The sequence below is a fragment of the Myodes glareolus genome, chromosome 6, assembly GCF_982192425.1.
Source record: "Myodes glareolus chromosome 6, mMyoGla1.1, whole genome shotgun sequence".
Taxonomy (NCBI): Eukaryota; Metazoa; Chordata; class Mammalia; order Rodentia; family Cricetidae; genus Myodes; species Myodes glareolus.
Window position 1 is genome coordinate 103,977,703 of NC_142031.1, and position 14,808 is coordinate 103,992,510.

Here is a 14,808-nt window from a genome sequence, read left to right on the forward strand (position 1 = left end):
TTTTAAATGGAATATTTTTGTTTTACTTGTGTTTTGTTCACCAGAACTGGGATCAGCTAATGCACACAGACATGTAGGGCCTGGGGAGAACAGTTCACATGTGGGAAACCCAGAGCTCAGCTGTTCCTACTGCACTGTTTTCCTGGAATTAGGAAAGTTCACTTTCCCATTGATGGTTGCACTTCCTAACAACTTCAGTGTCAAAACTTTCCTCTACTGATGACACGATAATTATTTTTCTAGAGGGAGATGAGCTGATGACATTTCTTCCTTATAACTGCCTCTTAGAGTCTCATTCTACGTGGTGTTTATCAAAGGCCTGGCCAGGTGAGTGTGTTGGTTTTTCTGTTCATTAATAGTGAGAGTTGTAAGTGGCTGGTGAGTGAATCCAGATTTTCTGTAATGAAATAATTAGAGAATGCTTTGCTTAAAATTTTACTATTGAGCCACATTGTGTCATAAGCAAGCACAAGAGATGCTTATAGACATAACACATCAGTGTAATGATTCGTAAAAGAACATAGATTGCACTTACTATGACCTCTGACTATAATATATGTGACAGTAGAATGTGGGGCTGTTGGAAAGAGTAGCAGAAGTGTGGAAAGAGAGACAAGAAAGGCTAACAGGGTGAGGATAATCAATGGATGTTATATATTCAATGAAAATATCATAAAAATCCTTCCATTTTATAATGAATACACACTAGTACATATGTAAAAAGTGACCCCAAGTGGACTATTTTAGCAATCATATCTGACTATAGATTTTCTTGCATGTTCTCTAATCTTTCTGAGAACATGGTTCCAGCTAGTAATGCCCACTGTCTTAGTTTTCCATTCTTATCACATCTGAAATAACTTAGAGGGTGAAAATCAGATAACACACATTTATTTGTTTGCAGGTGTACAGTGATAATAATAAATTACTTTTAAATGATACTTCGTTTTTCTCATTTTACTGCTTTTCTCAAGTTAACTTTCCCTACATTTATTTATATAAAACTTAAGTCAGAAATATACAACAAATATTAACTGATTTAATGTTTATCAGTAAGTTTTTGTTAAGTTTGCATATACTTAGGCATTATGAGGAAAGTTTCAGCTTATGTCCTACTAAACCATAAAATGGTCTTCAACACTGTGTAAAGTTGGAAAATTTAAGTTGCATATTGAGTGTTTTATTTAAAATAAGTTTAATATATCAAGTCTTCTAAATTGAACTTTGTAACATTGAGACTGATACAATATTGAATAATATTTTCATTAGCAGTAGGAAAGTAATTTCAATTATTGAATAGTATAAAATTATTTAAAGTCAAATTCTCCAAGTTCTTTAGAAAATACTATTGCTCTTTAAAATACACATTCATAAAAATGCCAAGTAAATTTAAGTTTAACTGCTGAATGTCATGAGTCCATTTTTATATTGCTGCAAAATCACTAATGTATGTGGGAGAATACATGGAAAGTGAAGGCTGGCATGGTGGCACACGGCTATGATCTCTGCTCTTTGAGGGCTAATTCACAAGCATTGTGAGTTTAATAAAACCAGTCTGGACTACAGGTCGAGACAGCAACCCACAGACCCACGCAAATACAATATTACAGTGGAAATCAGAAAATGTACAATTATGAATTTGTTTAAGAAATTGAATGAACTATGCAGGTAAATGTCATTTCATAACTGGCCACAGACTGTGAACAGCATGAAAACAAATGATGGAAGCAGAGTTTCTGTTTGCAAGCGTTACAGAATTTTCAACCTGTTTTGCTGGATGCACATGAAAAGTCTGCACTGATGCACTAGGCAGGACCCTCATTGATCTCATCAAGTCACGCAGAAAACAAAGGATACACTCTCCATTTTCCTTTAAGTTCATTATTTCACAAACATATTTGATAAAAATCTCAGTTTCACTCAAATGCTGTACACATATTCATGAGATCAGCTCCAGCACACAATATGCTATTGATCTATTCTTAGTCCCGGTAGTCATTTCAAACACACACACAGACACACACACACAGAGACACATACACACAGACAGACAGACAGACAGAGACTCTTCCAGTGAACATTTTCATGTCTTTCCCAGACTTACACCATGTGACCTGTGATCGAGCTCTGGGTCTGACTGCTTCCCCACAGGCTCTGCAGTGACACTGCTGCTGCTGCTTCATCGCAGGGGAACTGGCTGGAAAGTGTGAGCCTGTAAAGTTCTAGAGAGCGTCTGTGAGCTTCCAGTTGCAGACAAGCTAAATTCAATTTCATAATATTAATTTATGCATTTTTATTATTGAAGTATATCAGGTAATAGCTATGAATTAATACCATATTAGTAAGTAGTCACTATTTGTTCCCGCTGGCATTATGTTTTTCATAAAGATCTGCTCATGGAACTGGTTTGAGTGTCTAAGGTCTTCATCTTCCTGAGATTCCCGAAGACTTGTTAATATTACTGACAGTGGGCAGCACATCAGCTAACACCATGTATCTATCTTCTCATCAGAAGTCACACAGTCGCTCTATGTTCTCTCTGAGTAGTCACACAGTTTTTAAGTCATTACTCACTAAATATGGTAAAACTTAAAATGAAAATGATCATTTTGATCCAGTATGTTTTTATGTTCATTATATTAGTGACTGTCCATCAAGAAGAATAGAAAGATCACCATAACTCTTAAAACAAGACTGTTCTAAAATAAAATACAGTAATACTGAAGGGGTAAAGTGATTTTTTCTTGTAAGAATGTAGAGCTATGTATCCATAAGGAGCCCTAGGTTTTTTATTGTTGCTCATCTCCTCAGACAGCTTCCTGGAGACTGCTTGGTGTCTAGGTCTGGGTCAATTTAATATTGATGGCTTCTGTATATTGTAAATGTTTATGGCCACACCTCATGTTTTAGTACTGACAACTAAATGTTGCAACTGGAACTGACCTGAAGCCCCCAGCATTGAAATTTATTTTTCAAGTAAAACAATTATTTGTCGTTGCATTTATATGTTAATGGTTCAGTTTGTATTTAATGGTAGATACGTTTTCCTTTTCTGGTTAAGTCTCAACTAGAGTGAGCTTCGCAGAAAAATGACACAGGATGATTTAGGAGTTGCATGATTTTCTATAAGTCATAGTTATTTACAAATCAATGTATATGAAATATACAGATTATAGAACATATCTTTGTGCTAAGAGAAAAATTTAAATTACTACCTTTTACTTGATATTATCATTTTTTGTATTACATATAATGCATGTGCTATATTGATATATTATAGATGTACAGTTAATAAGTTATTTTACATAAATGGTTTGTACAGTTGCAATTTGGAAAACGGAATTGAACTACCATTCTTTCAGTTTGGAGGTGAAGATTTGAATTAAATCCTATCCTGGAGCTTTTCATTTATTTAATATTTATTATTTAGAATATATTTCTTTTATTTTGAATATATGAGTTTTGCCTGCATATGTGTCTATGTGCCACTTGCATGCCTGAATCAGAGAGGGGAATGGAACCTGCAGAAATGAAGTAAAAGATGGTTATGAGCCACCACGTCATTGCTAAAAATCTAATCCAGGTCCTTTGCAAGAGTAAAATATGTTTTCAACCACTGAACTATCTTCCAAGTTGTTTTTTTGGAACTTTAAAAAAAAACAGAGCATCACTGTGCAGCTACTGTATATGTACGCTGGTGGGGGAATCACACACATTAACTTCTGCATTATGTCCACACATACATGCATCCATCCGTCTATGTGTGTGGAATATACAAGTGAACGCGACAATTTAATTGGGCACTCTTCTGTCTCAGGAATCTGAGTAAGTGTAGTTGTTTTCTATTTCTTTATCACAAAGCTGTTTGAAAGTACTGAACTACAGTAATTTGACAAAATAATGATATTGGTAACTGGGCCAAATAGCTAACATAAGCACCAAAGGTAAGACTGTTGATCGAAATTCAAAAAGCTGTGTGTTGATGATGTGTGTTAACACTGGAACCCTTGATTTCCACTGCATGGGAAAGAATCTCTTTTAAAACAGAAATTCCAAACCAGGATCACTACATAGTCATCTGTGGAAAGTTCATGCTTGTCACAATGTGTTGAAAATAGTGTTTGTCTTAGTGAGGCATGTTTAATCTTCTTGGATGCTCCTAGCACCACGTCTAAGATGTGAGTGTGTAGCCTGTAGTAACTTCAGAGACCAGAGCAAACCAGGACGATGGCCAGGAGTGGGATGGTGTGTGGAGCATTAGGAAGGAGCACAGCAGGGTACAAGTGATCTCAGGAGAGAATGGAAAGGGGAGATCATTAGGCAGGGGGAGGACAGAAGTAAATATAGCAGAAGGTGGGAGGAAGGAATAGGGGTGTAGCAGAGTACAATTGAGCTGATAGGGAAAATGTAATGGGCAGTTCTTAGGTAAGGTGGAGGGAGATAAATATAATAGAAGGAGGCAGGTAAAATAACAATATGGATGGCTAAAAAAGTCATAAGGCAAAAAGAGAAAATTCATAAGGCATCCTACTATAAATGATTTACTCACCCCCTCAATAAAAGAAAAATCAGTGTTTGTCTTAATAGCTGTGAGATAGTTCTTTAAGCCTGAAGAGTAGTGTTCCAAAAGCTAATGGAATGGAAATAATAAGACATTAAAGATCATTTATAATCATAATTAATCGCAATGCAATAAATAAGGTGTGGAAACTGCAATAATGATCTCCAACTGTATGTGTTTCTTTAATTCCAGATAGAGTCAATGTAAGATTTCATAGAAAATGGGACAGTAAATAAAAAATATGAACTAAGATAGACAGTTTGCTGATTAAAATGGTGAAATTATCATGAATTATTTCTGTGATTCTATTAGAATTAAAAGTGGAAAAGTTTTCAAAACAGAGTATATTAAAATTATGCAGCATGAGACTGACTTACTTCATGCTTTTGGATTTCTTTTGTGAATATTTTTCAGATCAATGTAAGTTGTACTCAGTTGTAAAAATGTGATTAATATTCTATGTTCATCGCTACTGTTTATGTGCTACTCTAAAACGAGGCAATGTAAAGCAATAGGATCGAATGTCTAAGGCATGACCCCTAGGTGAATAGCAGGCCCACAAAGTGTGCATTCTGTGTAGGATGTGACTGTGAATGCCTTTATCATCTCTAGTATGCTACATACACAGGTAGATACATGGAGAAGTATATAGAAATGTGACTATGATATCCATTCTGCTTCATCAAAAGTTAAAGAAACAAGTTAATCAAGAATAAGTAGGTAAAATAAAATGATGATATAAAAACACTGACCAGTGAATCACAAGTCTGATGCATATGCTCTTATTTTTCAGCTATATGAAATATGCTTCTACTACGAGCTTAAGATGAGTTCCCTTTCCACGTATGTCCTCATTAAAGATTGTGCTTAATTTCCAAGCTGGACTTGGAGTCTTGTCCAATATGTTTCTCCTTGTTTTCTATACTTTCATAATCCTAAGCCACAGACCAAAGCCCACAGACATGATCTTCTGTCAATTGGCCTTCATCCACATAGTGCTGATCCTCACTAAAGGGGATATTTGGCTTAAAGAGATAGTTGAGTCACTGAACATTGACAATGACTTCAAATGTAAGACAACTTATTACATCAGCAGGGTGATGAGAGGCCTCTCCATTAGCATTACCTGCCTTCTGAGTGTGTTCCAGGCTGTCACTATCAGTTCCAGTACCTCTTTGTTGAATAAATTTAAACATAAACTAAAAAAATACATGATTTGTGCTTTCTTATTTATTTGGTCTTTCAACTTGTCATTCAGTAGCAACCAGATTTTCTATGCTGGTGCTTTTACCAACGTGAGTGAGGCCAAACAGATGAAGGTCAGTAAATCCTGTTCTCTCTTCCCTTTGAACTACATCACTGAGGCACTGATTTTAACAGTGACAATCTCTACAGATGTGTTTCTTATAGGAGTTATGCTGGGCGCTAGTACATACATGGTGATTATCTTGTTCAGACATCAGAGGCAACACAAGCATCTTCACAGCCTCAGCCGCCTGAGAGCATCTCCTGAGAAAAGGGCCACACAGACCATCTTGCTGCTGGTGGTTTTCTTTGTGGTGATGTACTCGGTGGACTTCATCATCTCATCCACTGCAGTCCTGTTATGGATGTACGACCCAGTCATCCTGAGTGTTCAGAAGTTTGTGATGAATGTCTATCCCACAATTACTCCTTTGGTACAAATCAGTTCTGATAGCAGAATAATTGATACATTGAAAAGCTTGTGGTCAAAGTGCCACCAGATTTTTTGAAAAGGATAATTTTTCTTGTTTTTAACAAAATGATTTATTTATTTTTATTTATGGGTATTCCATCAACATGTGTGTATATGTGAATTCCTGATACCCTCAGAGGTCAGAAGAAGCTATTGGCCCCACTTGGCCTGGATATAGAGATGGTTGTAAGGCATAATTCTGGCTCAGTTGCAATTATATTTTTCCAAAATATATAATTTTTTTCTTAAACTTTTAAATAGTTCAAGTAATAAATCACAATTCTTTATATATTTAAAAAAAATTTGTGATATTACACAAGTACATTTCTGTCGTCAAGTACTGTATAGTCCTTTAAGTTCACTGTACACCATAAGTTGAAAGTTCCACAGGAAATCTCTTACTCTCTCCTTTTTATTTTATATCATAAATGTTCCTTTGATGCTGAGGTTATTCAAAGGAAGCGCCTTGTTGATATTGATATTTGTACATTTTTTGTTTGAAGAGAATTTAATCCACTTTCAGTCATTAAGAATAGTATAAATATCCTATTGTAGCTTTAACTCTCTATCCTAAGTAGTTTCTCTGCATCACAAAAACAATGTGAATTGAATTTTCCATTTTTAATCAAGGTTAATTATAAGTCTTAGATGAAAAATTCATTTACCTGTGTATTTGAACTTCATTTCATTCACGCTTATTGAAATATTGTTGGTAACAAAAAATTGTTATATACACATACATGATGTACTGTGTGGTTTTTGTGAATGTGTATATATATGCATGTGTTTGTGCTCATATAAAGGATATGTGTGAGGCCAGGAGACAACAACCTTGCCTTTAATTCTTCGTGTGCCATTTACTTTCTATTTTGAGAGAGCATCTCTCACTGTAACATAGAGCTTACAAATAGGCCAAGATGGTAGCTCCAGTGATTCTCCTGCCTCTGTCACCCCTACTCTAGCTTTAGAAGTGTTCACCACTATAGCCAACCATTGAAATAGTCTGTTTTCCTTTTATAGAAAAAAAAATTTTTTTCATACAATATATTTTGGTTAAAGTTTCCTGTTTCCCTGATTCTCTTAGTTCCTCCTCTCCCTCATCCAGATCTACAGCCCTTCTGTCTCTCCTTAGAAAGCAAACAAGCATCTAAGCCTAATAATGAAATAAATATCAAGGTAAAACAAAATAAACAAATCAGAATAAAAGAAAGCAAACAACGAGATAATGAAAAAGAACAAAAACACATATAGACAAAGAAAGGCAAGTTTACATCTGGGCATCTCATGAACATAAAACTAGAAGACATAATACATATACCAAGGACCTGTAAAAGAAAATCAGAGAAACTCGCCTTTCACAATAGCCACAAATGCTATAAAGTATCTTGGGGTAACAATAATCAAGGAAGTAAAAGACCTATTTGACAAGAACTTTAAGTCTTTGAAGAAAGAAATTGAGGAGGATACCAGAAAATGGAAAAATATCCCATACTCTTGGATTGGTAGGATCAACATAGTAAAAATGGCAACCTGTAGAAGAACAAAAATAGATCCATATACATCACCATGTACTAAACTCAAGTCCAGATGGATTAAAGACCTCAATATAAATCTGACTGCACTAAACCTCATAGAAGAGAAAGTGGGAAGTAGTCTACAACACATTGACACAGGAGACCTCTTCCTATATAGAACCCCAATAACACAGACAATAAGAGCAACAATGAATAAATGGGACCTCCTGAAACTGAGAAGCTTCTGTAAAGCAAAGGACACAGATATTAAGACAAAAAGGCAACCTATTGAATGGGAGAAGATCTTCAACAACACCACATCAGACCAAGGTCTGATCTCCAAAATATATAAAGAACTCAAGAAACTAGACATTAAAAATTTTAATAACCCAGTTAAAAAATGGGGTACTGAACTGAACAGAGAATTCTCAACAGAAGAATTTCAAATGGCCAAAAGATACCTAAGGACATGTTCAACTTCCTTAGCTACCAGGGAAATGCAAATCAAAACAACTTTGCAATACCATCTTACACAAGTCAGAATGGCTAAAATCAAAAACACCGATGATAGCCTATGCTGGAGAGGATGTGGAGTAAGGGGAACACTTATCCATTGCTGGTGGGAATGCAAAGTTATAAAATCACTTTGGGATTCAGTATGGTGGTTTCTCAGAAAATTGGGAGTCAACCTACCTCAGGATCCAGCAATTCCACTCTTGGGAATATACCTAAGAGATGCCCAATCATACTACAAAAGATTTGTTCAACTATGTTCACAGCAGCACTATTTGTAATAGCCAGAACCTGGAAATAAGCTAGATGCCCCTTAATGGAAGAATGGATAAAGAAAGCGTGGCACATATACACATTAGAGTACTACTCAGTGATAAAAAAAAATGACATCTTGAATTTTGCATGCAAATGGATGGATATAGAAAACACTTTACTGAGTGAGATAACCCAGACCCAAAATATGAATCTGGTATGTACTCACTCATAAGTGGATTCTAGCCATAAACAAAGGACATTGAGCCTATAGTTTGTGATCCTAGAGAAGCTAAGTAATAAGGTGAACCCAAAGAAAAACATATATAGGTCCTCCTGAAAATTGAAAGCAGAAAAAAGTTGGGAGCATGGGGAGGGAATGGGGGAAGGGGAGAGGAGAGCAAGAAGGGAGACAGGGACGGTTTTGGGGGAGAACTGGGGAGAGAGGGATGGTTGAGATGGAAGAAGGAAGAATATGGGAAAAGGGAAGGAGTTATCTTAATCTAGGGAGCCATTTTAGGGTTGGCAAGAGGCTTGGCTCTGGAGGGGTTCCCAGGAGTCTGTGGGGATGACCCCAGCAAGGATTCTGGACAGTGGAGGAGAGAGTGCCTGAATTGGCCTTGTCCCGTAGTCAGACTGATGACTATCTTGACTATCACCATAGAACCTTCTTCTGGCAACAGATGGAGATAAAAACAGAGACCCACAATGGAACATTGGACTGAGCTCCCAAGGTCCAGTTGAAGAGTGGAAGGAGGGAGAGTATGAGCAAGAAAGTCAGGACCACGAGGGATTGGTACACCCACTGAGACAGTGTGCCTGAGCTAATGGGAGCTCACCAAAACCAGCTGGACTGGGACTGAACGAGCATGGGATCAAACTAGACCCTCTGAATATGACTGACAATTGGGGCAGACTGAGAAGCCAATGATAATGGCACTGGGATTTGTCTCTACAGCATGTACTGGCCTTTTGGGATCCTATTCTATTGGGATGCATACCTTCCTAAGACTGGATGGAGGGGGGAGGGCCTTGAACTTCCCACAGGGCAGGCTACCCTGCCCTCTCTTAGGACTGCAAGGAGGGAGAGGGAGGGAGGGTGGAGTGGAAGGTAAGTGAGAGGAGGGGAGGAAGTGGAAATTATTTTATTGATATTATTTACAAAGTAATACAGAAATAAAAGAAAAGAAAAGAAAGAAAGATTGGTCTGTAATTCTCCTTAGTAATGTCTTTTTGTGGTTTGGGTATCCAGGTAATTGTAGCCTCGTAAAAAGAGTTTGGCATTGTTCCTTCTGTTTCTATTGTGTGGAACAATTTGAGGAATATTTGTACTAGTTCTTTTTTGAAAATCTTGTAGAATTCTGAGGTGAAACCATCTGGTCCTGAACTTTCACTCGTTGGAAGAATTCAATGACAGATTCTATTTTTTTAGCATTTATAGGTCTATTTAATTTGCTTATCTGGCCATGATTTAATTTTGGTAAGTGATATTTATCCAGAAAGTTGTTCATTTCCTTTAAGTTTTCCAGATTTATGGAGCACAGGTTTTCAAAATATGACCGAATGATTCTCTGGATTCCCTCTGTCTGTTGTTATGTTCCTCTTTTCATTTCTGATTTTGTTAATTTAGATATTCTTTCTCTGTCTTTTGGTTAGTTTGGAATAAGGTTTGTCGATTTTGTTGATTTTCTCGAAGAACTAAGTTTTTGTCTCATTGATTCTTTGTATCCTTTTCTTTGTTTCTATTTTGCTGATATCAGTTCTCAAATTGATTACCTCCTGCCATCTAGTTCTCTTAGGTGAGTTTGCTTCTTTTTTTTCAAAAGTTTTCAAATGATCTGTTAATTCACTAGTGTGAGATTTTTTCCAGATTCTTTATGTAGGCATTTAGTGCTATGAACTTTCCTCTTAACACTGCTTTCATTGTATCCCACAAATTTGGGTATGTTGTGTGGTCATTTTCATTGAATTTTAGGAAGCCTTTAATTTTTCCCTTTATTTTGTCCTTGGTCCATTCAAGATTCAAGTGAGTATTGTTTAATTTCCATGTGTTTGAGGGCTTTCTGGAATTAGTGTTGCTGTTGAATTCTAATTTTAAGTGATGGTGATCTGATAAGATACATGGAGTTATTCCAATTTTTTTATTTTTTGAGGATTGTTTTGTTTTTCAGTATGTGGTCAACTTTTGAGAAGGTTCCATGAGGTGCTGAGAAGAAGGTATATTCTATTTTGTTTGGATAAAATGTTCTACAGATGTCTGTCAAGTCCATTTGAGTTATAACATCTGTTAGTTGCCTTATTTGTCTGTAATTTTTTTGGTCTGACTGACCTGTTCAGTGGTGAGAGTGTAATGTTGAAGTCTCCCACTATTTTTGTGTGGTGTTTAACATATAATTTAGCTTTAGAAGTGTTTTTTTGACAAATCAGAGTGCCCTTGTATTTAGGGCATTGATATTCATTATTGAGATTTCCTCTTGATGAATTTTTCTTGTGACAAATATAAAATGTCCTTCTTTGCCTCTTTTGATTGATTTTAGTTTGAAGTCTATTTTGTTAGATATTAAGATAGTTTCACCAGTTTGTTTCTCAGGTCCATTTGATTGGAAAATTTTATCCAAACCCATTATTCTAAGACAATGTCTGTCTTTGAGGTTGAGGCATGTTTCTTTGGGTTTTTTATTGATTTTTCTTGAGCTATACATTTTTCTCTGCTCCCATCTCTTCCTCTCCCCTTCCCTTTCAGCCTTGCCCCAAAGTCCCCATGGTCCCAATTTACTCAGGAGATCTTGTCTTTTTCTACTTCCCATGTAGATTATATCTATGTAAGTCTTTCTTAGTGTCCTCATTGTTGTCTAAGTTCTCTGGAATTGTGGTTTGTAGGCTGGTTTTGTTGGTTTTTTTTTTTTTTGCTTTATATTTTATGAGTGACTACATGTGGTAATTGTCTTTCTCTGTCTGGGTTTCCTCAATCAAAATAATGTTTTCCAACTTCATCCATTTTCCTGAAAAATTCAAGATGTCTTTATTTTTTTCTGCCATGTAGTACTCAATTGTGTAAATGAACAACATTTTTCTTATCCATTTTTGGTCAAGGGACATTTGGATTGTATCTAGGTTCTAGCTATGACAAGCAAAGCTGCTATGAACATAGTTGAGCACATGTCCCTGTGGCACAATTGAGCTTCCTTTGGATATATACCCAAAAGTGGTATTACTGAGTCTTGACAAAGGTTGTTTCCTAATTTTCTGAAAAATTGCCATACTCATATCCTAGGGAGCTGTACCAGCTTGTATTCCCACCAGCAATGCAGAAGGGTTTCCTTTTCCCCACAACTTCTCCAGTATAAGCTGTCATCAGTGTTTTGTATCTTGGCCATTCTGACAGGTGTAAGATGGAATCTCAGAATTGTTTTGATTTGCATTACTCTGATGACAAAGGATGTTGAACATTTCCTTAAATGTCTTTCAGTCATTTTAGATTTCTCTGTTGAGAGTTCTCTGTTTAGGTCTGTACTCCATTTGTTATTGGATTATGTGTTCTTTTGGTGACCAATTTCTTGAGTTCTTTGTATATTTTGGAGATCAGACCTCTGTCTTATATGGGATTAGTGAAGATATTTTCCCATTCTGAAAGCTGTTGTTTTGTCTTGTTGACGATGTCCTTTGCTTTACAGAAGCTTTTCAGTTTCAGGGGTTCCCATTTATTAATTGTTTCTCTCAGTGTCTATGCTGCTGGGGTTATATTTAAGAGGTGGTTCCCTTTGCCAATGTAATGACGAATCAATCCCACACCAGTTATGTTTTAAGGGGATATTTATTTTGGGGGGTAAAACTTACATACACCATAAACCGTCAAGAAGGGAGCCTAGTTGCTGGAGCAGGAGCCGGGAGCAGGAGCCGGAACCAAGCGCCAGAACCAAGAGGTCCGAGCCGAGACCTGCGGCTCTTTTTAAAAGAGAAATATACCATTCCCCAGTGGGCTGGTATTTCAGCGGCTATTGACTGACGGAGCGGAAGGTGCTCCCGCAGCACCATGGGCTCGTGCTTCAGCGACTATTGACTGAAGCATTGGAAGGTACTCCCGCAGCACCAATGCATTCAAGTGTACTTCCCACTTTCTCTTCTATCAGGTTCAGTGTGGCTGGATTTATGTTGAGGTCTTTGATCCATTTGGACTTGAGTTTTGTGCTTGTTGATAGACATGGATCTATTTTCATTCTTCTACATGTTGACATCATTATGCCAGCACCATTTGTTAAATATGCTCTCGTTTTTCCATTTGATATTTTTTGCTTCTTTGTCAAAAAAAAAAAAAACAGGTGTTCGAAGGTATGTGGATTAATATCTGGGTCTTCTATTTGGTTCCATTGGTCCTCCTGTCAGTTCTTATGCCAATACCAGGCTGTTTTCAGTACAGTAGCTCTGTAGTAGAGTTTGAAGTCAGGGAATGTGCTGCCTCCAGAGTTCTTTCATTGTACAGGATTGTTTTGACTATCCTGGGTTTTTTGCTTTTCTATATGAAGTTGACTATTGTTCTTAAGAGATGGAAGAATTTTGTTTGGATTCTGATGGGCATTACATTGAATATGTAGATTGATTTTGGTAAGACTGCCATTTTTACTATGTTAGTTCTGACTACCCAAGAGCATAGGAGATCTTTCCACTTTCTGGTGTCTTCTTCAATTTCTTTCTTTAAAGATTTAAAGTTCTTGCCATACAAGTCTTCCACTTGTTTGATTAGAGTTACTCCAAGATATTTTATGCTATCTGTGTCTAAACACCTGTGAAGGATGGTGTTTCTTTGATTTCTTTCCCAGCCCTTTTATCATCATCTGTGTACAGGAAGGTTACTAATTCTTTTGTGTTAAACTTGTATCCTGATACATTACTGAAAGTGTTTATGAGTTGTAGAAGTTCCTTGGTAGAATTTTTCGAATCGCCTATGTAAATGATCCCAAATATAAGTTAATATAAGTTATAAGAGCTAATATGAAGCCTGATCTAATGGGCCGATCGATTTATAGCCTAATGTAGACTCTCTGTGTGATTTTCTTTGGGGGTTTACCGGCTGTGGGAACTGGGCAGAACAGAAACCCCAACAAGCAGTCCCTCATGCTATAGAATGGTATCACGTGGACAACTGTATCCACATAAAGCCTGACAGAGCTTGGGAAGTAATTCTAGACATAAAAGAATAGAGTAAAGCATGGCTTCTTGGTAGCAGCAATTTCTTGAGTCTGCTTTGCTCCGTTCATTTTTTGTCTGACTGACCTGTCCAGTGGTGAGAGTGGGGTGTTGAAGTCCCCTGCTATCAGTGTGTGGGTTTAATGTGTGATCTAAACTTTAGAAGTGTTTCTTTTACATATGAGGGTGCTCTTGTATTTGGGGCACAGATGTTCAGTATTGAGATTTACTCTTGATGGATTTTTCCTGTGACTAATATGAAATAACCTTCTTTGTCTCTTTTGACTGATTTTAGCTTAAAGTCTATTTTGTTAGATATTAGGAGAGCTACCCCCCTTATTCCTTAGGTCTATTTGATTGGTATATTTTTCCTACCCTTTGCTCTGAGATGATGTCTGTCTTTGAAGTTGAGTTGTGTTTCTTCTATGCAGAAGAGGGCTGGATTCCGCTTTTTGGATCCTATCTGTTAGCCTGTGCCTTTAATAGGTGAGTTGAGTCCATTTACATTAAGGGATATTAATGACCAGTGAATGTTATTTCCTGTTAATTTTGTTTTCATTGTTGGTGATGTTAATTTGTGTGTTTTTCCCTTCTTTGGGATTTGCTGCTATGAGACCATCAATTGTCTGTGTTTTTGTTGGGGTAGCCAACTCCTTGGGTTGGAGATTTCCTTCTAGTATTTTGTGTAGGGCTGGGTTTGTGGCTAGGTATTGGTGAAATCTAGTTTTGTAATTGAATATCTTGTTTTGTCCTTCTATGGTGATTGAAAGTTTTGCTGAATATAATAGTTTAGGCTAGCATCCACGGTCTCTTAATATCTAAACAATGCTTGACTATGACCTTCTGGCTTTCATTGTCTCCAATGAGAAGTCAGGTGTAATTCTGATAGGTCTACCTTTATGTATTACTTGGCCTTTTCCTTTTGTAACTCTTAATATTCTTACTTTACTCTGTATGTTTAGTATTTTGATTATTATATGGTGAGAGAACTTTTTTGGATCCAGTCCATTTGGTGTTCTGTAAGCTTCTTGTATCTTCATAGGCATATCTTTCTTTAGGTTGGAAAA

General features: G+C 36.7%; 1 protein-coding gene across 1 annotated transcript; it reads left to right on the top strand.

Moving 5' to 3' along the window:
• Window positions 1-5,280: 5,280 nt before the first annotated feature.
• On the top strand, window positions 5,281-6,315 carry LOC148121936 (vomeronasal type-1 receptor 90-like). Its single transcript, XM_087906742.1, has one exon. The coding sequence runs from the start codon at window positions 5,407-5,409 to the stop codon at window positions 6,313-6,315; it is 909 nt and encodes a 302-aa protein (XP_087762868.1). The 5' UTR covers window positions 5,281-5,406.
• Window positions 6,316-14,808: the final 8,493 nt, after the last annotated feature.

Coding starts and splice junctions, on each gene's coding strand:
- LOC148121936 (XM_087906742.1), top strand. CDS start 5,407: ATGTCCTCATTAAAGATTGTGCTTAATTTCCAAGCTGGACTTGGAGTC.